We start from the raw sequence: 26,221 nt of genomic DNA on the forward strand, positions 1-26,221 counted from the left end.
AGAGAGAGTAGAGCAGTGGCTAAGCACACACCCCTGAGGTGTACAGGTGTTGATCCTCAGTGAGGAAGAGTTATTCTCACCAATCCACACAGATTGTGGTCTTCTAGTTAGGAAGTTGTGAATCCAATTGCAGAGGGAGGTACAGAGGCTCAGGTTCTGAAGCTTATTGATCAGGAATGTGGGAATGAAGATGTTAAATGCAGAGCTATAATCAACAAACAGCATCCTGGCATCCAAGCCGTGTGAAGAGCCATTGAGATTGCATCTGCCGTTGATCTATTGTGGTGATAGAAAAATTGCAGTGGGTCCAGGTCTTTGCTGAGGAAGGAGTTCATTCCAGCCATAACCAATCTCCAAAGCATTTCATCACATAGATGTGAGTGCTACTGGACAATACTAGGCAGCTCACACTACTCTTCTTAGATACTGGTATAATTGTTGCTTTTTTTTCAAGCAGGTGGGAACTTTCAACTGTAGTAGTGAGAGGTTGAAAATGTCCTTGAATATTCCCACCAGTTGGTTGGCACAAGTTTTCAGAGCTTTACCAGATACTCCATCTGGGTCTGTCTCCTTGCGAGGGTTCACCCTACTTAAAGACAGCCTGACATCGTTCTCTGAGACAGAGATCACAGGGTCACCGGGATGCTGCAGGGATCTTCACAGCTGTAGTTATATTCTCCCTTTGAAAGCAGCATAAAAGGCGCTGTGCTCATCGCCTACAGGAGATAGAAGATCCTGTGGTGCAGTTAAGATCGGCAGGTATGAGTTTGTGGGTGGTGGTTGAAAGGAGATCATAATTGGGAGCCTAACATCCAAAGATACACATTGTATTGAAAGGACAGGTAGGCCAGCACAGGGGGTGGGGTGGCTCTGTTGGTAAAAATGAAATCAAATCCTTAGAAAGAGGTGACATAGGATCGGAAGATGTAGAACCCTCGTGGGTGGAGTTAAGAAACTGCAAGGGTAAAAAGATCCTGATGGGAGTCATATACAGCCTCCAACAGTAGCCAGGATGTGGGATACAAATGACAATGGGAGATTAGATAAGCATGTAAAAAGGGGAATGTTATGATCGTTATGGTAGATTTCAAGATGCAAGTAGATGGCAAAATCAGGGTGGTGCTGGATCTCAAGTGAGAAAATTTATAGAATGCCTACAAAATGGCTTTTTTGAGCAGCTTATGGTTGAACCCATTAGGGGAAAGGCAATTCTGGACTGGATGTTGTGTAATGAACCAGATATGATCAGGGAGCTTAAGGTAAAGGAACCCTTAGGAGTAGTGATCATAATTTGACAGAATTCACCCTGCAGTTTGAGATAGAGAAGGTACGTTAGGTGTATCAGTATTACAGTGGAGTAAGGGAATTAGAGAGGCATGAGAGGAGCTGGCCAAAGTCAATTGGAAGGGGGTGCTAGCAGTGATGATGGCAGAACAGCAATAGCTGAAGTTTCTGGGGGAAATTTGGAAGGTGCAGGACAGATGCAGGACAAAATGAGAAATATTCTAAAGGGAGGATGAGGCAACTGTGGCTGACAAAGAAAGTCAAAGACACCATAAAAGGAAAAGAGAGCATAAAAGACAGCAAAAATAAGTGGAAAGATGAATGATTTGGAAGCTTTTAAAAGCCAACAGAAGGGAACTAAAAAAACCATAAGGAGAGAAAAGATGAAAAATGAAGGAAAGTTAGCCAATAATATCAAAGAGGATATCAAAAGATTTTTCCGACATATAAAGAGTACAAGAGAGGTGAAAGTGGATATTGGACTGCTGAAAAATGACACCTCAGAGGTAGTATTGGAGGGAACAAAGACATAGCGGACAAAATGAATAAGTATTGTCTGTCAGTCTTCACTGTGGAAGACACTAGCAATATGATAGAAATTCAGGAGTGCTAGGAGCAGAACTGAGTGTAGTTGCTGTTACTAAGGAGAAGGTTCTAGAGAAGCTGAAAAGTCTGAAGAAGATATGATGCATGGACCAGATGGACTACACGCCAGGGTTCTGAAGGAGGTAGCTGAGGCATTAGTAATGATCTTTCTGGAGGATTGGAAAATCGCAGATTATAAGGAGGGAGGTAGAAGGAAGGAAATTATAGGCCAGTTACCTGACTTCAGTGGCTGGGAAGATGCTGGAGTCCATTATTAATGATCAGTTTTTGGTGTACTTGGAGGCACATGATTAAATAATCCAAAGTCAACATGGTGACTGACAAATCTGTTGGAATCTTTGAGGAAATAACAGACATGACAGACAAAGGAGAGTCAGTGGATGTTGTTTACTTGGATTTTCAGAAGCCCTTTGGTAGGGTGCTGCTGCACATGAAGGTGTTTAACAAAAGCTCATGTTATTTCAGGAAAGATATGAGCATGGTCAGAGATTGGCTGACTGGCAGGTGGCAGACTGGGAATAAAAGGAGCCTTTTCTGATCGGTTGCTGGTAACTAGTGATGTTCTACAGGGGTCCATGTTGGCTCTGCTTCTTTTCACGTTATACAGTATGTCAGTAATTTGGATGACAGAATTGATGGCTTTGTGGTCAGGTTTGCAGACGATACAGAGGAGCAGGCAGTGTTGAGGAAGCAGGGAGTCTGTCAGAAGGACTTAGACAAATTGGGATAATGGGCAAAAAAGTGGCATATGGAATATAGTGTAGGAAGTGTATGGTCATACTCTTTGGTAGAATGAATAAAGGTGTAGACAATTTTCTACACCAGGAGAAAATTCCGAAATCAAAGGAGCAAAGGGACTTGGGAGTCCTTGTACAGGATTCCCTAGAGGTTAACTTGCAGGTTGAGTCACTGGTAAGGAAGATTAATGCAATTTTAGTATTCATTTTGAGAGGACTAGAATAAAAACAGCAAATGTGATGCTGAAGTTAGTAAGGCACTGGTCAAACCACATTTGGGAGTATTGTATGCAATTTTCAGCACTATTGCTCAGAAAAGATGTGCTGGCATTGGAGAGGGTTCAGAGAAGATTCCGTGAATGAAAGGAGGACCATTTGATGACTCTGGGCTTGGCCTCACTGAAGTTTAAAAGAATGAGGGATCTCAATGAAACCTATTGAATATTGAAGGGCCAGATAGAGTGGATATTGTGAGAATGTTTCCTATAACGGGCGAGACTATGACTAGAGCACACAACCTCAGAATAGAAGGACTTCAGTTTAGAACAGAGATGAGGAATTTCTTTAGCTAGAGGTAGTGAATCTGTGGAGTTCATTGCCACGGATGGCTGTGGAGGCCAAATCATTGAGTATGTTTAAAGCAGAGATTGATAGGTTCTTGATTGGGCAGTGTGTCAAAGGTTATGGGGAGAAGGCAGGAGAATGGGATTCAGAGGTATTATAAATCAGCCGTGATGGAAAAGTGGAGCAGACTTAATGGGCTGACTGGCTTAATTCTGCTCCTATGTCTTATGATCTTACGATATTAACATACCGGTTACCGACTGAACTCATACCCAAGATTCCATATAAAACAGTGAAATTTCTATTAAATAGAAACACAAAACAAACTTGTTTATAATGGTCAAAGCATCCATTTGTAAACTGATAAAATTTGCTAATGTTTTATGTTTATACTTTTAATCTTTCAGTATACATAAGGTCTTGATCATTTTTAATTTCAAGATAAAGAAAAAGATTAAAAATTAGGTTTATTTGCCACATGCATATTGTGTCATACAGTGAAATGTGTCATTTGCATCAACAACCAGCATGTTCCACCAGAGGAAACCCTTGCGGTCACAGGGTGAATGTATAAAGGCTCTTACAGATAGTGGTGGGAACTGATCATTGATCGCTGGAGATGTAATCGTCATGCTAACTGCTACGTTACTATGCCAACTTGGAAAGATAATATCAGATATCAACGTCAATAACATCAACAGGCACTAATATGGAAAGACAATAAATTACAATCAAAGATATATGAAATGCTATAACACTTTCAGGCTGATGTAACTTCTGTAAATATGTTTTATCGTCAAGTCTACAATCAAGTTTCTAACAAGACTTTATCAACCTTCAGAACAAGTTATACTGAAATATACTTTGTTTCCCCTTACCCTTCAGAAGGATCGAGAGCCAAAGCCCGTGGATTGTCCAACTCCTTCCACACCAAAACCTGTCGATATTGTCCATCTAGACGTGCCACCTCAATCCGATTAGTGCCCGTGTCTGCCCAGTAAAGGTTTTTTGACAGCCAGTCCACTGCCATTCCTTCTGGGTAATCAAGGCCAAACTCAATCACATGCTCAACAGAGCTTCCGTTCATGAAAGCACGACTGATGGTCTATTAGCGGAAAAAATAAAATTTTGAAATATCTTACACTTATTAAACAATGTTTCATGTCAAGCAGCTGACAAGAAATTAATTATTCAAATACATCAGATATTTGCTTATTTTCTATAGAAAATAACCTGTTAACTGAACACTCAAAAGCTGTTACTTTCTTTCCAAAAATCTGTATTTAAAAGTGACATATTAGCCTCTAAATTTTATTAATTTATATAAATTAAGAAATTGCAAAAACTTAACTATTTATGTTCATACAATATATTTGCAATTGAATAGCCAAAATTTTCAATGCTACGGATCAGAGAAACTTGATTCATTTGCCTCGCTGCCTTCAAAGCAATATTTTTATTTATTCATTTCTTTGGTTGTTTGTTTACTTAGAGATACAGAGGCCTTCTGGCCTATTGCGCCGCACTGCCCTGCAACTCACCTGTTTTAATGCTAGGACAGCTTGCAATGATCAATTAACCTACTAACTGGTACATCTTTGGACTGTGGGAGGAAACCGGAGCACCTGGAGGAACCCAGGTGTTTCACGGGGAGAACATACAAACTCCCCGAGATGATGCCGGAATTGAACTCCAAACTCCAGAGTGGCCCAAGCTGTAAAAGTGTCAGGCTAATTGCTACAATACCGTGGTGCCCTATCTAATAAATTAACAAAACCTGAACTAAGCAAGCTGTTCCTCGGCCAAATTATATCTCCCCAAAGAAATACCAATTTAGCCCCAAATTCTCCAGAATCAAATTTATTAATTCAATTAACTATTACTGGCAATTGTAACTTGTGTCTATTTTGTTTGCAAGTATATATAATTTACTTAATTAGGAATGATCTTATATGAAAAAGAGTTTTAATGATGATATCTTTAAAAACATAAAACATTGAATATTACAATGAAGAAATAGGCAATCAATCCATAAGGCCTCGGTTACACATTGTCTAACCTTGTTGGTTTCCACTGACAGATTTCAAAACTTTCCTTTGAATAAAATTCTCAGGTATTCTCAGAATGGGTGACTAATTTGTTACCTTTAAGCTAATGTCTGTCCAATAAATTCTGTTATCAGAAACATCAAAATCAAGAGCAGATGCTTCCTTCACTCCTGTTAATGGAATTGCCACATCATTGTTGTTGGTCTCCAAGGAAATTCTACGGATGTCTGCCCTACTAGAGAACAAGAGGAAGGCTTCGGGTACGATGCAAGTTTTCATGTCCATTATTAACTCCAGGCCCATTGGACAGGCACACCGTGGACCCTGAGGCACGTACAGACATAGGTGACTGCATCCTCCATTATTCTCTGAACATGGGTTTGTTCCTGTAAGAGCATGATACACTAACATTATTAAAAGAATTCACTACAACAAAAATGATTACTAAGGACATAGAACAAGTTGAGACTTAATTTTGCAGTTCTGCTATGGAGATGGTGTACACCTATAAACAGTATTCTCATATTGAGATGAGAAACAGCAAGCCACTCTGCATATATGAAGTACACTCAGTAATAAACAAACTCAGCAAAATGGACACTGCAGAGAGAACACTTTCAACAGGAACTATTTGCTACTCTTATCTTGAACCCATGAATTGTACTGCAGTGCACTCTGAGGTCAGGTAATTTTGAGTACCTCTCTCAAAGACTGGGCCAGTTCATGTGTATGATCAGCTGAGAAACAGTGGCTAGCTGCAGCGTATGTCAGTACACTTTGGACTTTGGCACCGGCAAACCACGATGCAGTAATACGCAGTAGTGGAGAGCATTCTGACAGGCTGCATCACTGTCTGGTGCAGGGGGGCTACTGCACAGCACTGAAAGAAGCTACAGAAAGTCATAAAATTAGTCAGCTACATCTTGGGTACTCACCTCCGTAGTACCCAAGACATCTGCAAGGTGCGGTGTCTCAGAAAGGTGATGATTATTATTAAGGACCCACATCAGCCCTTTTCTCACTATTAACATCAGGGAGGAGGTACAGAAGCCTGAAGGCACACACTCAGCCATTCAGGAACAGCTTCTTCGCCTCTGCCATATGATTCCTAAAACCTATCAACACTATCTCACTTTTTAAAAAAAATATATTATTTCTGTTTTTCCACTATTTTTAATCTATTCAATATACATATATATACTTACTGCAATTTATTTATTAATTTTCTTTCTATATTACTATGTATTGCATTGAACTGCTGCTGCTAAGTTAACAAATTTCATGAAACATGCTGGTAATAAACCTAATTCTGATTCTGAAAATACTGGAGATTATATGCTTGCCAGCTGACTGCCTGCTTCATCCCTGGAGTCAAACGATAGACCCTCATCTTACTGAGCAGAGGGTACAACTAGGTATAATTAGCATCCATTCCTTTGCCTTTACACATGCCAATTTTCACTAATTTAATGTTTTCAATTTCAATTATTGAATGCATTTTAAAATAAATTTCTATTAACTTTTAAGGTATATTCTGACAAAGGAACTCTCATTGTTTCCAAGTGTCTTCTGGTTGAATGTGCTTGCTCTACCTGAGTATACCTCGGATAAACTCACGGTCAGCTTTGCTTCACAGAATGACAGCACAATGAAGTTGTAAACAACAGCAACTTGCAGTCAGGCAGAAAGTTTCATATAGTCACGTGCTTCACAGGAGCACTATCAAATATCATTTGATTCTGGGACTGGTGTCCATTGAATCAGATGAGACCCACGAACCTTGAAGAGCAGAGGCAGAGATTTAGGAAGAGGATTCCAGATTCCATTGCAATGGTTGAGCAATGGAAGGTGAAGATTTCAAGTATGACTGAATGTGAGGCATATTCTCACCCCCCCCCCCCCCCCCATTCTCTACATGCTGACATAAAAGACTGGATCAGTTCATCAACTCAGAAGCCACAAAAGCTATCCTGTCTTTATATGTAAGGAATAATCACTCACAAATTCTTGGCACTGATGGTAATCAGCTCAGCAAGAGGATAACCAGATCAGTGTGAATAAAACACTCTCACGTAATGCCAATCTGCAGTATATATCCACTGCATTTTGGAAAAGTAGTCAAAATTGACAATGAAGGAAAGGACCATGAATGATATTTTCATAAGCCCAAATAATACTTATCCATCAAAATAACATACCAAATGCTTTTGTAACTCTTGTTGCCTTCAATCCCATTAGGTCTGGTAGCTGATCAATGATTATCTCCCTCTCTGCACGGTGCTTATGAACACGTTCAATACTCCGTCGCTGCCAATCAGTCCAGTAGATGTAATCACCCAATAAAGTGAACCCAAATATGTGAGGAAGCTTATCTTCCACAAGTGTTCTCCTGCCGGTTCCATCTACATTGATTACCTATTGAAAGCAGATACAAAAATATCCAGGTCAGAGATCAAATTATATGCACAACTTAAAATAGCTCCAAATGTAATTTTTCACTATCAGCTCACAAGGTAAGACCTATTGCTGCCCATACATCATATATGTTTTATATGATTTTGCCTAGAGGGCTCCAGTCCAACGTCAAGACCAAACTCAGCTGGGGAAATAAATTGGCTCAGAATGTTGGTAGAAGAGTCGATGAGAATTTAATTTCCACTGTTAAACCACAAATACTCAAAGGATTAAAATATGCTTAATTAATAATTCAATTATATCACATGTTGTTCATATTCTTCTCTGTTGAGACCATCTGAACCTAGTTCATTTGAAACAAAATTCAATATTTTGAACGTTCTTGTGAATATCTATTGAAACAGTATTTAAACAAAATAAAAAGCTATTGAAATGGAAAAAAGAAAAATAAACACAGCATATCAGCTACAGATCTGTATGACCAACTCGGTAGCTAAAGCGTGCTGCAAGAGCCAGTTTAATTTTTGCATTAACAAGCGCTTGTCTAGCAATGGTAAGGGTAGTCTACCAATAATAAATTGCTGCTTGATGTTACTCAGGATGTAACAAATTACTCAGGATCTTTTCTGCCGACTTCAGCAAATACATTATTTCATCAAATACAGAATATGCACAAATTAAAATCAGCATTAAACTCAAATCGAAACATTAGTCTCAACTCTACAGATGACTTTAATATGATGCTATGCTTTTGTGATGCTGCTGCAAGTTTTTCATCGTACTTTGTCAACATGCACTTGATCAACTTTGATCAGAGCTCCACTTGAAACACTGAAGCAAATAACCCCAGGACTAGTTAAAAAGCAAAAAGAGCTTGAGATGGATAGAGTTTGGCAATCTCATAATCTAGAACTCAGACGAAGCTATACAGTTTTGTCATATCTAATCATAAATGATGGGGACAATAGAACAACTATTGGGAGGAGGTGGTTCTGAGAAAATTCCCCATCTCCATGTTCTGAGCAGTAAAGGTAAAGCTAAAACAATTTTAATCATGCTTGGACAGAAATGATTTTACCCAGCTTCCTCCTGAGTTTCACAGAAGACAGTCATTAGCCAATTTGAATCACCTCACATAAATGTCAAGGAATGGCTGGTAGCACCAGACAGCAAAATCTATGGAACCAGACAACATTCGTATTATAGTATTAAGGAGTTCCACTCCAAAATTTGTTGTGCTTTGAACCATACTGGCATCTATAAGACAAAGTAGAAAAATTCCTAGGTCTATCTTGTTCTCATAGAATAAATAATTGCAATCCAGTTAATTATCGTTCAAATAACTTTTACTCAATTATCAGCAGAGGTTAGAAAAATGCTATCAAGTAGCAGTTAATCACCAATAACCCACTCATTAGTGTCCTATAGATTTTTTTACCAGGACCACCTGATTCCAGATCTCCACGACTTGTCTGAACATGGATTAAAGAGCTGAACAACAGAGTTAATGTGACAGTGACTGTATTTGACTTCAAGACAATATATGATTGAGTGGGGTGTGGCATCAAGGAGCACTAGTAAAATTAAAGTCAGTGGGTATAAAAGCATGTAGATGGAGTTATATGTCAAACAAGGGAAGATGGTTATGGTTGTTGGAGGTCAACGTTGCAAATCCAGGACATTGCCATAGGTGTTCCCTAGGCACAACCATCTTCAACTGCTTCATTGTCAACCTTCCTCCCATCACAGGGTAAGATGGAGAGATGTTGTCATTAATTCACTATATTCAATTCTTTAGAAGATGAAGCAGTCCATGTCTACATTTAAGAGCTGAGAGATGCCAACTAACATTGGCCATCTGAACAAACGAGAATTCAGTCATCTATCCTTAATGTTCGGTAGTACTAGCATCACTGAGTCACCAAACATCTGTATCCTGGGAGTCATCATTGACCAGAAACTTAACCAAACCAATGACATAAACATTAGTCCTATAGCAGCAGTTCGGAGGCTGGGTATCCAGTGGTGGTGACTCAATTCCTGACATCCCAGAGTCTTTCAATTGTCTGCATGGCACAAGTCATGATGGAATACTTTCTACTTGCAGTCCCACAGTATTCAAAGCTTGATCCTGATGCAGAAATATATTACCATTTGGTCATCTTTGCTGGGTCTACAACCTGAAACTTCCTTGCTAAAAGTGTTATGGGAATAAAAATTAGAACAAATGTAAATTAAGCGTAGATTCTAGAGACCTGAAATAAAAAAAAGAGAATGCTGTGAACATGTAGTTTATTTAGTTTGCACAATCTTGATGCTTTTGTAGGTTTTCTTATTGCAGTTGGTATATTGTTAAAAAGAACCTTCAATGCTGTAAAAAAAATTAGAACGTCTCAAAGTAGCGGATGGCAGAGTTTACATGCAAACCATTCCTTTTTCTGTAATAATCAAAACTTGAATCCAAAAAAGCAACAGATTTTCCTAACATTTTTGCTGACAAAATCATATAGTTGTAAATCTGGAGGAGCCTTGGCTGACAAGAGTGGGCTGACAAGTTCAGTAAGAGTTGTGTTGTGGATAGGCTGTTTCCCCTGGCTTCAGCTTCTAAAACTAAGGACTTATGGTCTCAAGATCAATCATTTGGGATTGAGATGAAGAGAATTTGTTTATTAATTCAAAAGGGCTGTGAGTGCCTAAAGTTCTCTATTCCAAAAGAGCTGAGGATGCTCAGCTTTTCAAATAGATTCAGGTTTGAACAATAAGGAAATTAAGGTGGGAAAACTTGAACTGATGCAGAAGATCTTTGATCTTACTCAAGAACAAAGATGTTCATGCTTCAGGGCCTAACCCTGTTTGAATTTGTTGTACTTTCACTTTGGCCTAATATCTGTGGTATTCTTCTACATTTTTTCAAATACTTTTCCAATTAAAATTCAAAGCCTCTGACTTTATGAGATATGAATGAAACAACAGTTTGGGTTAGAGTAAGTCTGTGTTAAGTGGCAGAATGAAACAACAGTATTTTGTCTGTATAGAGCTCATTTTGACAATATTCTCTCTATCTCTAACACATACACACACGTATGTACGTACATGTTTTGCTGCCACAGAGAATGTGCCTTTAAGAGCTGACACTCCTGCATGATTGCTGCAGAGTACTGCCAAATGAGCTAAACTTGGTGAAGTCCCATCTGGAACCACACATATCCCATTTTAGAACATGATTCTGGCTACAAATCACCACACTACAGTTTCTACAATATTTTTGGATAATTACAGGATTTTTTTTTAGGGCATCCAAATGGATGTTAGTACTATTTCCAAGTTCAACTATGTAGTTTGTGAAGATTTTTCTCCAACATCCCTTTGAACATGACTTCCAGTCTATTTCTTAATGACTTCACAACTAACAAATAAAATCACAATTCCTTTTCTTTTCAAAATCTGTATGCATTTTGAAAATTTCTGCTTGGTCTTCTCAAACTTTCACATGCCACTTAAAATGATTCAGGCTTCCAATTCTCCAACTTTTTTTTCTCTTTTCCGTTAGCATTCTAGTGAACTTTCACCACATCCTTCCACTACTTTCCATTTATTTCACATAACAAGGAAACCAGAAGGTGTTTCCGGTATATTCTGTATGTTGTAAGTATGGTCAAAATCTCAAAGGTTTAGCAATAATGATTATTGTATGCTTCATAAATAGCATTTATTTTTTTGGCAGAAAATTATTGCTCTTTGTCATTTTATGGTCACCTCTATTTGCATTCCTAACAATCAAAGTAAATATAGACTCACATTGATTTGTTCAATCCAGTTATGGATTCGACAGTTACTTATTTTGTCACAGCATTCTTTTGCAAATGTGCACCACTTCACGCTTTTTGTCAATGACTGCATCTCCCTTCATTCAATCTTCATCAATTTTGTTTTCTCCTGTCTTCTCTCTTAAAATCTGTAGTTGGTTACTCTGCTATCACTAGTAATTTTCCACTTAACTCTCTTGAATCATATCCAGATCTCAAGTTTGACAAAAAGGCTTCCAGGATAGTCATCTACACACTGATCTCCACAAAAAAAAGCTCCACTTGCTACTTCGAGGAAATCTGCAGATGCTGGAAATTCAAACAACACACACAAAATGCTGATGGAACACAGCAGGCCAGGCAGCATCTATAGGAAGAAGCACTGTCGACGTTTCGGGCCGAGACCCTTTGTCAGGACTTGCTACTTTTTGTGTTTTTCCTCAGGCAACACGAAACAATTTCAAAAGCTAAATACTGTGAGAATAGAAATAAAACAAACAAGTTTAGCACTACTCCAGGTCAGACAGCATCTGCAGAGGCAATTGTCTGATGAAATTATTGATCTGAAATTTCAATTCCTTTGCTCTCTCCATTGATACTTACTGCTTCATCTGATACATTCTGATTTATTCTATTTAATCAACTTTAATGCTGCAAATAAAAAAATATAACTAGCCCTTATGAGGCATGTTAAAAAATCCCACCTGAAAATTCAAAATTTAACAATAAATAGCAACATCTTTTCTATTCCTTTATTGGTTTAGCATAATTCTCTTGTTTAAAATTCATATGAATCTCTGATTATTGTTAGGCTCAGAAAGGTCTCAATATTTCACCCCGTATAACAAGTTCTGTAATCACAACCACCATTTAGCTGGTTGATCCATATTTTCCTCTTTTGAACTTTTTTTGAAGTTTCATTCATGAAGGTGCAAGACTGCCACAGGATGGTAGAATCGGGATAAAGGAGTATTGGCTGGGAAAAAGCACCAGGATCTTATTTAAGGGCAGTGAAATACATACTTGGAGCTGTTAAGACCTGGCAAGGAAATTATATGTACAACCAAGCACAAACAGAAAAAGTAAGCATTTACTTTATTATAAGTTAATGAATTTTCAATCAAAATTAAAATAAAACATTCAATGATATTAAATACTTCATTAACAAAAGCATTTTATGTACTTTTAATATTAAATGTTGAATTTATTTTGTCTGCAGATCAAATAGCATTTACATTACTTCCAGCTGGAAAATTGCCCGGTCTGCCTGGCCCTTACCTCTCTTCCTGTGCAACTAGTTTACAGAATTGATGGGTGTTGTTCTATTAGTTAGCTGCATACAAGCCTGACACGGCTGATGCAACACCAGCAACTAGATCTATAACATGTAGTCTAAACAGGACAGCAAAGCTTCCTGGATTCATTGCTGCATGCTGCCAGCTTACAGTGATTTGGCTGGTGGGGCCTACATTGTAACACAAAAGCAGTAATTCAGTATTATCCAAAAAAATTACAGTCTTCCACACCCAGCTCCAAGTCACCTCTCTTGACCCTCCAACTTACTTAATTTGTCAGCTAGCTTGTTAACATCTGAACTTGCTTGATACTTGGCTCAATAAAACATTAGGAAGGCCCAAACCATTTTATCCCCCCCTTTCTCCCTGTCCTTTCCCTTTCTCATATGCATACTTGGTCCCACAGCAATCGTCTGAAACTGAAACAGTCTTTTTATAACTATGGTGCTATATCTGTTCTATCTGTAATTTCTTCCGAGTATGACTGTAACATGAACAGTTTTTGCATCTGCCTTAGCACACCTGCTGCTACAACACTCAGGTACGCCTTTGTTATCTTCAGTCTTTGAAAACCCATACTGTGCTTGGCTGCAGAGCCCAAGGCTCTCTTTTCATTTGTTTCAGCTCATCCAAAACAATTTGCACTGAGGCCTGTTCACCCAAAACCTTATGCTGTTGACCTACTTTGTTGCCTCAGTCAGCAGAGCTTCAGTTTTAAAGCCTTCATCCTGGATTTCAAGCCCTACCAGGTCTTCACCCCTCCCGACCTGATGCAGTTCTTCAACTAGACACTGAGTATAAGAGTTAGGATGTTATGTTATGATTGTACAAAGTGCAGGAAGGATATGGTTAAGCTAGAAATGGTACAGCACAGATTCATAGGAAGGTTGCCTGGACTGGAGGGCTTGAGTTATAAAGAAAGATTGGATAGGCCTGGATTGTTTTCCTTGGAGCGCAGGAAACTGAGGCGTGACTTTATAGAAATTTATAAAGTTATGCGAGGCATAGATAGGATAGATAGTCACAATCTTTCCCCCCAGTATTTGGGAGCCTAAAAGGAGATGGCAAAGGTGTAAGGTGAAAGGGCAAAAATTTAAAGGGGATTTGACGATCAAATTTTCACAGAGAGGGTGGTGGATTTATGGAACATTCTGTTTGTGGAAGTGACATCAGCCAAATGCAGACATAAAGGATTAGTGTGGTTAGATATCTTGCTCAGCATGGACAAGATGGTCAAAGGACCAGTTTTCATGATGTTTAACTCTCTGAATCTGAGAAACAATACCATTCCCATGTCTGGCCACCACTGACCAGTGGTGTGGTCAATTTGCTCATCCATGCTGAGTTCTACTCTTATCCACACAGGCTGCATGAACTTCGCCCTTCTTTGTAAAGTTCAGCAGTTAAGGCTCCTCAAATATCAACTTCTGGATCCCTAATAAGTGCCTGTGTCATAGTTACATCCTCATGACCCTCTTGGCTGACAGGTTCTGCAATTCTTAGACTAAGAAGCACAACTACCATTGGAACTAAGTATCCTGGTAACTTTCCCTCTCCCTGCTAAGCACCTCCACTCCATCCGCCAAAAGTGGAATTTCCTGGTGTCCAACAGTTTTAATTCCTATCTCCATTCCCCTTCTGACATATTAGTCCATGGCCTCCTCTTCCTCCACGATGAGGGCACTCTCAGGATGGAGGAGCAACACCACATATTCCGTCTATGTAGCCTCTAACCTGATGGCATGAACATCAATTTCTCCTTCTGGTAATTTGGTAATTGTTTTCCTTTTTTCTTTTCCCCTCCCCACCCCGGTGCCCCTCATTCTTCCCTTTCTCTTGCAGTACACAATCCTGTCCTATCAGATTCCTTCCTCTCCACTATCTTTCCATCTGGCTTCACTATCATCTTCTAGCTATCCTTCTTCCCCTCACCCCACCTTTTCATTCTGGTGTCTTCTCCTTTCCTTTCCAGTCCTGATTAAGGATCTCTTCCCAAAATATCGACTGTGTATTCATTTCCACATATGCTGCCCGATCTGCCAAGTTTCTCCAGCATTTTGTGTGCGTTGCTCTTGATCTCTTGTGGCTGTGCTAACATTGCTGGCAGCTGCTGCCTCCTTTTAACTAGGTTTTGGCTAAATGAGAGCAGAAGTATAAATCTGTTTAACTTAGAGCAACCACAAAAGTTAGTCTGCCACACTAACGGCATCTGTGTTGTGACAGCAGTAAGCGGAGAAAAGATGCGGTAACTTATGCAGTAAAAAAATATGTATCTATATTGTGTTATTCTCAACATTTGACTCCCTTTTCCTGTGGCTTTACTTTTAGCCAGGCATACCAGCTGCTTCCTCTAAAAGAATCCTCCACACATGTTTTTGCAACCACATCCATTGAGGTTCAAAACACACATCAAGGAAATTCAGCTGCAGACAATGTGTCCAAGTAAAACTCCTCAGATTACTAACATGATAATTTGTATTTGCACAGTGCTTTCAATACAATGGCACTTAACAGTCGTGCTTTGAATTATGTAAAGCATGGACCTTCTTCAGAAGGGTTGTGAGTGTCCTCACCTACTCCACACTTCGGGCATCACAGTCAAATTGCAACAGTTGATACTTTTGAAGTGGCTGCCTCAAATGATATCAGAATCAGGTTTATTATCACCAACCCGTGTCGTGGATTTTTTTTAAACTTAGCAGCAGTACAAAGAAATTAATGATAAAATAGAATTTAAAAAAATAAGTAGGTCAATTGTAGTAAGTATATATAAAATAATTAGATTAAAGATAGTGTAAAACAGGAAAAATATATATTAAAAAAAGTGAGGTAATGTTCATGGGTTCAATGTCTATTTAGAAATCAGATGGTAGAGGGGAAGAAGCTGTTCCTGAATCACTGAGTGTGTGTCTTTGGGCTGCTATACGTCCTTCCTGATGGTAACAATCAGAAGAGAGCATGACCTGGGTGATGCATGTCCTTAATAATGAATGCCACCTTTCTGAGGCACCACTCCTTGAAGATGTCTTGGATACTACAGAGGCAAGTTCCAGAGATGGAGCTGACTAGTTTTATGACATTCCGTAGTTTCTTTCAGTCCTGTGCAGTAGCCCCACATACTAGACAGCGACAAAGCTTGTCAGAATGCTTTCCAAGGTCCATTTGTAGAAGCTTTTGAGTGTTTTAGGTGACAAACCAAATCTCTTCAAACTCCTAATGAAATATAGCCACTATCTTGCTTTCTCTATGGCTGCATCGATATGTTGGGGACCAGGTTAGATCCTCAGAGATCTTGGCATTCAGGAAGTTGAAATTGCTCACTCTCTCCACTTCTGATCCCTCTGTAAGGATTGGTTTGTGTTCCCTTGGCTTACCCTTTCTGAAGCCCACAATCAGGCCTTCCGTTTTACTGACATTGAGTGCAAGATTGTTGCCACAACACCACTCAATTAGCTGGGATATTTTACTCCATCTCCATCTGAGATTCTACCAACAAATGGTTGTATTAACAGCAAATTTATAGATGATATTTGAGCTATATCTAGCCACACAGTCATGGGTATAGAGGGAGTAGAGCAATGGGCTAAGCACACACCCCTGAGGTGCACCAGTGTTGATCGTCAGCGAAGAGGAGATATTATCACCAGTCTGCACATCATCAGTTACATGCGAAGTAGACTTTCAACCAAACATAGGACTGCTGAATAAGTAATTAGATTGCAATAAAAAAAGGGCACATGAAGTTAGTATTTTTATATGTTTTTAGCTACTATGTTGGGTTCCTGATGAAAGGAAATATTAAAGTCACAAGTTGCCTGAAGATATGTTACTGATATACACCAACATATACACAGGAACAGTATATCCACCATATTCTATTGAACACTGCTTCTTTTCTGAAAAATGAACACAATGAGAGGTTACTCAGAAAAGTTGGGATTTGTACCTTAGCTCATTTCTATATTATCAAAGGAAACATTTGGCTTCATATAGTTGCTTTCCTCACTTCACATTGTTTAAAAATCCAACCAAATTTGTTTTTGAGCAGACAGTACTGCACTTAGAGAAACATAACAAGTAATATGTCCTCAGGAAAGGCCTCAAACTGCAATGATCAACCAGATGGTTTGTTGTTGTGATAAATTTTGGGCAGCAAAGGTCTTTCAGTAGTGTTATAATACCCATACAGAACAAGTGCCAGTTAGGGGATAAAACTCTGTAAATAGGGGAAGATAGACAGCAAATAAAGAAGGGGATAATAATGAAAGAAGAGACCACAAATGGGGGCACTGATTACAAAGTGTTCTCCTACTCCCATCTGTGGCTTCACTTCATTCAAATCTACAATCTTTTGATAAGGCAAAACTTTGAAAAAGAACATAGACCAAAACAGCTTTGTCAGAACTCAACAAGAATACAGACGTCCCCCGCTTTTCGAACGCTCGCTTTACGTCAACTCGCTGTTACGGAAGACCTACATTAGTTACCTGTTTTCGCTAACAGAAGGTGTTTTCACTGTAACGAAAAAAGGCAGCGCTTGCTGAGCAGCCAACCTCCTCCCCCGGAACTGCATTCTAGTCGGCATTGCTTAAACACGTGCCTGTGAGCATCTGTGCTTTATGCCGATTTGTTTTGTGCATCCGTTCACAAGGTGAGTTCTAAGGTATCGGAAAAGCCTAAAAGAGCGCGTAAGGGTGTTACACTCAGCGTAAAACTAGACATAATTAAGCGTTTTGATCGTGGTGAACGAAGTAAGTGCGTAGTGAGTTTGGCTAAGGTTTTGTGGAAGTTGATGAAGATGATGTTGAAGAGGCTTTGGCATCCCATGACCAAGAACTGACAGATGAAGAGCTGATGAAGAGGAAACGATAACAATTGAAACCGAACGCAGTAGCAAATGGCCGGAAAGTGAAGACGTCCAGGAACTGAACGGGAAGCAATTGCGTGAGATTTTCGCTGTGATTGACAACGCTGCAATGATTGCAGAAAAGTATGACTTTAACTTTGAAAGGGTACGTAGGTTTAGGGCATATTTGCAGGACGGTTTGAGTGCTTACAAAGAACAGTATGATAGAAAAATGCATGAGGCTAAGCAGTCAATCATACTGTCATTCTTCAATCCTTCCACATCAGCCACAGCAGAGGACGAAACTCGACCTTCGACACTGAGGCAGGCAGACATAGAAGAAGGTGACCTGCCTGCCCTGATGGAAACAGACGACGATGAGATGACACCCCAGTGTCCCACCACCCCAACCTCCGACGACTCAGCCTAACACACCATCATCAGTGTGCTCACTGTCTTCCCAATTCCGGTAAGTGAAACTACACTGGACGTACATTATTTCTACTTTATATAGGCTGTGTATTTTTATGTGTTATTCGGTAGCTTCATAGCTTAAAGGTTACTGGAAAGAATGCTTCTGCCGGGAGTGCTTGTGCCGTGTGTTTCTGCCGCAAGTGCTGCCGAGAGCACTTGCGTGAGATTTTCACTGCGGTGGACAGTGCTGCAGTAATCGTAGAAAAGTATTCCTGTATTATATAGGCTGTGTATTTGTCAGATCATTCCTGCTTTTACTATATGTTACTGTTATTTTAGGTTTTATGTGTTATTTGGCATGATTTGGTAGGTTATTTTTTGGGTCTGCGAACGCTCACAAAATTTTCCCATATAAATAAATGGTAATTGCTTCTTCGCTTTACAACATTCCGGCTTACGAACCGTTTCAAAGGAACGCTCTACCTTCGAATAGCGGGGGAAACCTGAATCCGAAGAAAGCTGTCTGAATAATTTCCAAAACTCCTGTTCCAAGAAAAGACTCTATAAATTTAAGGAGTGACAACTATGCTTATGTTTGTACATGTATCTTTTCAATCACTGATAAGTTACTACTGTGCTACATAATCAAAGACGATAAATCTTGTCTTTAATTCAGTCAGTAGATTTTGGCAGTGATCTGGAGTGTCAATTCAACATGTCTTCTAAAAGAAACCCCTTCTGCCTTTTCAGGAGAGTATAAACCATCTCATGGCACTACTCAAAGAGCTGTGCAGCCCTATTTTTGTCAACAATAACTTTGGTTTCCCATTGCATTTGAGACGTTCCTGAGTGCAAATTGTTATTTAATGTTTCTTTAAATGCAATAAAGTCTAAATTTGCTTTTTGATCATTTGAGTGTAGAAAAGGAAAATTCTTCTTTCAACAAAATAGAAATGAGGTTAGGAACAAGTCCAGACTTTTTAACTGGGTAAGTACAATGAGAAATAATACCAGGTAACCACAGAAAATAGTGGTAACTACACTGACAATGCCTAATCCTTCTAGGGATTTAATATATAGACATAAAAGAATGAATTATGGGATTATTGTTCCTCCTAGATCAGAAGACATGGTTAGGAGACCTTTTGGCTATTGAAGCTACGCTGACCCTAAATGTGAGAATGTCAGACTGTCTTTCAAGAGGGTGAATGCTTGCAAGGCAACAGGCCCCAATGGAGGACCAGGTAGGGCTCTGGAAACCTGAGCCAACCAACTGGCAGGGTGTGATAAAATACATTTTCACTCCCTCACTGCTACAATCAGAAGTCGCCACCTCCTTCAAAATGGCAACAACAGTGCGCAAGAGGACTAGGGTGAGCTGCCTTAGCAACTATCGTCCAGCAGCACTCAAATCAATGGTGATGAAGTGCATTAACTCCTGTTTCAGCAAAGAGCTGGACCCATTGCAATTTACCTATCGGCACAATACATCTACGGTGGATGCGAACTCATTTGCTCTTGTTGCGGCCTTGGATCACCTGGACAATACAAATACCTATGTTAGGATGCTGTTTATTGTCTATAGCTCAGCATTTAACATAGTTATTCCTATAGTTTTGATTGAAAAGCTCCAGAACCTGGGACTCTGTACCATCCTCTGCAAATGGATCTTTGACTTCCAAACCGGTAGATCACAATCTGTGCAGATCAGAAATAACATCGTCACCTCACAACACTGTCGCACCTCAGGAATGTGTGTTTAGCCCACTGCTCTACTCTCTCTACACCCATGACTGTGCGGCTAGGCACAGTTCAAATGCTATCTATAAATTTGCTGCCAATATAGCTATTGTTGGCAGAATTTCAGATGGTGTATTGCCACCATCAGGGAGGAGGTACAGGAGCAGCTTCAGGAACAGCTTCTTCCCCTCTGCCATCCGATTTCTGAATGAACACTGAATCCACGAACACTAACTCACTACTTTTTTATTTTGATCTTTGCATTACTTATTTAACTATTTTATATATACTTACTGTAATTCACATTTTTTTCTATTATTATGTATTGCACTGTACTGCTGCCGCAAAGACAACAAATTTCACGACATATGCTGGTGATATTAAGCCTGACCCTGAGAAATCTCATCACCAAAATCTTTCTTGTACAGTCAGTAATTTTAAATTATCCAACTGAGTAGAGGGTGGATGCACATCCTTTGAGCATTTTTAAGACTGACTTTAACAGATGTTTTAAGATTTGGACAAAAAGTAAGCTTGAAGCACAGAATCAGATATTACTCAATAGCAGGGAGTTCTTTGCAAATCCTCATAACTATTCATTCCTCTATTCTAAAAATCCAAAACCTACAGCTATGAGGCCATTTGACCTATCAGGTGTATGCTAGCTGACAGTACTATCTCATTCCCCACTAACCTTTTCTCCCAACATTCCCATCTATTCCCCCAAGGTGCCACCCTTCCTCAAGCGGCAATCTACAGTTGCTAGTTAACTCACCGGCCCTGCACGTCTTTGGGATTTAGGAGGAAACCCACATAATTACAGGAGAATGTGCAAAGTGCACGCAGTCAGCAGCCATGGCCAAGATCAAACCTGGGTTGCAGGAGCTGTGAGACAGCAGCACTACCTGCTTTAATACTATGCTGTCCTAAGCAGATTCATGCCCTTCAGAGAGAAAACAAAATGTCCTAATTTCTATCCAAAAACAGACCGTCTTTTTACGGCTTAGTAGGGCAACTAATATCCTCAAGACTGCAAGAAACTACAGAGAGCTATGGACACAGCTCAGTGTATCAGCAAAACCAGCCATGGTCCACGGACTCTGTCTACATTTATCGTAGCCTTGGTTAAGCAGCCAACATCCCATCATGTAGTAGATACAAAAGCTGAAAGAAGGTACCATTAAGGATAGCTTTTATCTCCTGCTATGCTAAGATGGACTCTTGACCTCACAATCTACCTTGTGCACTGGATTTTCTCTGTAACTCGTTTTCTGCACTCATTGTTTCTCTTGTACTACTGACGTAATGAGGTAATCTGTATGGGTAATATGCAGCGCAAACGTTTTTCGCTGTACCTCAGTATACGGGACAATAATAAACCAATTTAGTAATTTACCTCTTTGAATTGACAGAGCATCTGTGATCCTCTGTTGTGGAGAATTCCAAAGATTCACAACGCACTAAGTAAAGAAAGTTCTCCTCATGTTAGTCTTAAACGGCTGACTCCTTCACCTTCAACCACCTTTTTTAGTTTTCTGCCCCTTTCCTTTCCAGACCTGACGAAGGGTCGCAGCCTGAAATGTTGATTCTTTATTTCCTTCCCCAGATGCTGCCTGAATTGCCGAGCTCCTCCAGCATTTTGTGTGTGCTGCTAAGGGTTTCCACCATCCCTTGTGTTTATCTTGAGTTAATATTCCATTGTTCACTCTCTCTCTCTACCAAAGGAAACAAACCTCTCAATATTTAACCTGTCAATCTTTCAAATCTAAATCACCTAAATCTGATAACCTCTTATTCAGCTAAACTCCAATGGGTATTGGACTTTCCTGTTTCATTGAATATCCCTCTCATCAGGCATTTGATTTGATAAATCCTACTAACACTGCCTCTAAGATAACTCTGTCTTTCTTGCATATAGAGACCAAAACTACACAATATACTCCAATTACACTCATCAATAACTATAAATTGCAGCAAGATTGCCCTTGTAATTGCTTGTTGTACGTTCATGATAATCTCCTGTGTTCTGCAAACCAGATGCCCCTATTCCCCCATCGGCCAACATCTGCTAGTTTCAAAGTAAATTTTAAAATCTACTTTTCTATTCTTTGTACCAAAATTTATATTTTCTTTTTCACATAATAAAATCACTTCCTTTTCACTCATAATTTTCAAGTTTCCCTTTGAAAACACGGTCCTCCTTGGAGTTCACCCTCCCAGCCAGCTTTGTGTTATTTCCAAATCAGATTGTCCAATCTCTGCTTCCAACGTGCAACTTCATTAAATTCAAAACTTAATTTCGAATGGATCATTGGAGTTGGGACAGACAAACATGCATGTTGAAACAATGAAAACTCCTTGTATTGATGTGGTGTTGTTACTCTGTTCCATGAATAATGAGGTAAAAATACCCACTTTATAAATGAATAGCTCAAGGAATTTAGTACATAATGTACTGTGTTCCTGCCCGAATGCACAAATGAGAAAAAAAACATTTTGATTGAAACATTTGTAAATTCAACTTTGCTGAAAGCCTGGCAAATTTTGATGGAATGCAAATGAAGTATCCACCATTTGAATCCTCGTGTACTTATTTGGACAGGTTTATTATGCTACCACAAGACCTTAAAATAACAAAAATCCTTGCATCTGAATCAGTCCAAAACTGTGGAATAAGGCCATTTCACTGGGTAGCTTTCTCTGCACTGGAACTTCACTCGGGACCTCCAGTCAGAGCACTTGTGGTCCTGACATCCAATTGCTCACATGGGAACACAACAACGTACAGCGCTTAACCGCAGGTATTCACTTGTATTGCATGCTGCTGTGTTGAAAATTGGCCCATGTGTTGACAGAACGCGCAGATCATGCGGTCTCTCTCATCATTTCTTGCTAGATGCGATGGAAGCTGCTGTGTTGCCCTATTTTGTTTTAATCTTCGCATCTCTCCCCCCAAGCCAGAGGTTTCTTTATGGAAACATACTCAAGAGTCAGCTGCACCCCCCCCCCCCCCAAGGGCCCATGTGACAGAGATTGCTGTATTCCCACCAGCTTTCTGACACGAAGTTCCTGGCACATCAGCACTGTCAATGAAACATCTCCCTACATATTACTACAATGGCTCCATGTAATGCTAATTCCATTACCTCATTCCTCTGTGATAAGCAAGGACCTGATGTACTTGTCAGGACAGGCATAACAACACTGTGAGATTTGGGCAAATATTGTGTGGCCAAGGTCTTGTGAAGCACCTTTAACAGAGTGAGTTTTACAGTATATCTAAAGTATTGTGGAACGGGATAAACAAAAAGAACTCTCCATTAACTTGTATGTGCCATTTTAACAAAGCATTAAACATTGAATGTTAAATTTTAGACTTGTCTGTGACCTGGTTGGATCAAATTTGTAAAGCTGTTTAACAATTCTAGTCTCGATACTTGAGAATCACCTGCACTACTAGAAAAGTACAAACTATAATCGATTAAACTATAAAATGCAATTACTGAAGGTTAGGGCTTTTATTATTTCTAGGAAAGAAAATAAAATGTTTTTGTAGTACTTTCAAAGTATAATTGATTACACTATAGCTGAAAAAATTCAATTATGGAAGGTTGGGGCTTCTATTACTTTCAGGAAAAAAAAAGATGTTTTAGTAAAACTTTAAAATTATAAAGCGGAAGGCATAGAGAAGGAATCAGTCAGAATGCAAAACTGGTGACCATTAAATTTATGCACTAAAAAATCTAATGAGGAATTCAAGAGTAATTTCTTTACTCTAAGTGCAGTAAGACTGTTCAACACATTTAGAAAGGCTGAGGCTAAATAAATTTGTTAAGGAACCAGGAATGGAACCATAACAGAAGAGACAAGATTGAGATGATAAAATAAAAGCAAAGGAAGATCTGGGTGCAAGATAAACATCAGAATAGGCCCGTTGGACTAAACAGCACATTTCTTCTATAAGGGCTATATAATTACAAATGGGTCTTTAAACAATAAACCTGTGTTACTTATTGTATCCAATTTATTTACAAGGTATGATTCAAAATATTTTAAGAAAATGTTTATTTTGGCCTTGAAGCTGGTCAAACTATTAAAATAATATTGAAACAATTAAATCCTTCAAAATGCAGTAATATTAGTCTTAAGATTTCATTTAAAATACTGTTCTTGAATTAGGAGAAAGTTCTTTGGACTGTGAATATAAACAAAAATCTTCCAACTCTCTGTCTAATTGTCACAAGCAATGCCACAGTATATAAATTTATTTGGTGGTGACCCATACAACCACTTCATTCAAATTTGTTTGCTGACATTTGCTCTGACTCACTGTAGCCACATCAGATCTCTGGCCATTTAACAAACAACAGCTATCTTTCTCACCATTACAGCACAAATCTGTGAACCTACAGAAACAGAGAATTCAGCTTGGCTTTTTTTGATACCGACTTAAAGTCACTTAAGTTTGCTAGGCAAAGGCAGAAGAAACAGGCAAACACGAGGAAATCTGCAGACGCTGGAAATTCAAGCAACACACACAAAATGCTGGTGGAACACAGCAGGCCAGGCAGCATCTATAGGGAGAAGTGCCCAGACCCTTCGTCAGTCCTGTGTGTGTTGCAGAAGAAACAGGTCATTTTTTAAACCTCAGTGCTTGACAATGATCACTCTCCACCCCACGGGATCAAAAATCTCAGAGATGATAGTTTAATAAGCAGGTAGAAAAGATGTTTAACATAATATGCAAAAAGAAGCTATACAAGGAATATATCATACAATTTTTAAACCTTGAAATGCAATACAATCAATAGACCCTGAGGTCAAGAACAAATATTTTAGCTCCAACATCACTGAACTACAAAATAATTTTTGTAGGGAATAAAAGTGCTTTTGTTTCACTGCTTTTCTGACTTAGTTTCTGTTACTTGGAATAGGAGGAATATTCTTTATTGTTCTACCTGTTTAAGGACTGCATTTGAGAGTGGTAACTGTTATTTGAAAAGAAAAGTGGAAACATTCTTGAAATTTGTGCTTTAAAAGAGGTAAAAGTACAGAAAATACATCACCACCATTCCCACTGGTAGTAAAGTGGTTAAATTAACGGATTAATTTTCAAACAACAGGATGTAAAAGCCAAAGACAAATCCCATCATAGCAACTGTGGTATTTAACTTCAGTTCAAAATAATTTGGTTAAAAATTAAAAGTATGTATGAGAACTGTCGATATTGACTTTAGACCCAATAAATTTTCATGGTATCATAAAACGGTGTAGAAATAGGTCCTGTGGCCATGATGTTTGTGCTGTCCATGCTGCCAATTTAAACTAATCTCATCTTCCTCAACATGGTCTCTATCCCTTCATCCCCTGTCAGTTCATGTCATGTGCCTGTCTAAATACCTCTTAAACACTAACATATCGGCTTCTACAACCTCTCCCAAGAAGTGCATTCCAGGCACCTACCACACACTGTGCAAAAAAAGCTTCACAAATCTCATCTAAACTTGCCCCTTCCTCCCCTTAAATCGATGTCCTCCAGTGTGTGACATTTCCATTCTGTGAAAAGACTCTATCTACCTTATCTATGCCTCTCAAAATTTTACATGCACCACGTCACCCCTTAGTTTCTGACATTCCAGAGAAAAAAAACAATTCAAGTCTGTCCAAACTATCCTTAGAGCTAAAACTGTCTAATCCAAGCAATATCTTGGTCAATTCTTTTTGTTAGGCAGTGACCAGAACTCCACACAATACTCCAAATGTGGCCAAACCAAAGATTTTTTTCAACATGAAAACGTGACTTCTGACTTTTCATACTCAAAGCCATGACAGATAAAGTAAGTATGCCCTAAACCTTCTTTACCACCCTATCCATGTGAGTTGTCACTTTCAGGGAGATGTGAACTTTCATTCATGTGCATCAATGTTCCTATGGATCTTTCAATTTAATGTACACCCCTCTTACACTTGACCTCCTGAAGTTCCATACCACACACTTCTGGATTAAACGGCATCTGATATTTTTCACCTATGTTACCAAATTATGCATATTCTTCTGTTTCCTTTGACAACCTTCCTCATTAGCTAGAACGAGATAATTTTTTATATCATCTGAAAACTTACCAATCAACCCACCTACTTTTTCAAATAAATCAATTATATATCTATCTATCTATCTATCTCATAAGCAACAGAAGTCCCAGTGCTGATCCCTGCAGGTCACCACAGGTCTCAGATCTCTAGTCTGAATCAAGGCTTTCCACTATTACGCTCTGTCTTCTTTGAAAAGACTTTGAATGCTTTACTAATGTCCATGCAGGCAAGATCCACTATCCTATCCTCATCAATTATCTTTGTTATTTCCTCAAAAAACTCAAATAAGTTTGGAAGGTGTGACCTCCCCTGAACAAAGCTATGCTTTTTCATCACAAATAAGTCTGTTCTTCTTCCAGATATGATTAAATCA

At 39.1% G+C, this 26,221-nt stretch overlaps 1 protein-coding gene across 2 annotated transcripts in view; it reads right to left on the reverse strand.

Moving 5' to 3' along the window:
* lrp5 (low density lipoprotein receptor-related protein 5) overlaps nt 1–26,221 on the reverse strand; it is a 223,274-nt gene that overhangs the window by 33,298 nt on the left and 163,755 nt on the right. For both annotated transcript variants that reach the window (XM_073049585.1, XM_073049584.1), the window contains exons 8-10: nt 7,438–7,654; nt 5,336–5,625; nt 4,070–4,296 (exon numbers count right to left, since the gene is read on the reverse strand). In XM_073049585.1, the coding sequence (XP_072905686.1) occupies nt 4,070–4,296; nt 5,336–5,625; nt 7,438–7,654 (734 nt within the window). The remainder of the gene's footprint in view (nt 1–4,069; nt 4,297–5,335; nt 5,626–7,437; nt 7,655–26,221) is intronic.

This window comes from Hemitrygon akajei, chromosome 6, assembly GCF_048418815.1.
Source record: "Hemitrygon akajei chromosome 6, sHemAka1.3, whole genome shotgun sequence".
Lineage (NCBI taxonomy): Eukaryota > Metazoa > Chordata > Chondrichthyes > Myliobatiformes > Dasyatidae > Hemitrygon > Hemitrygon akajei.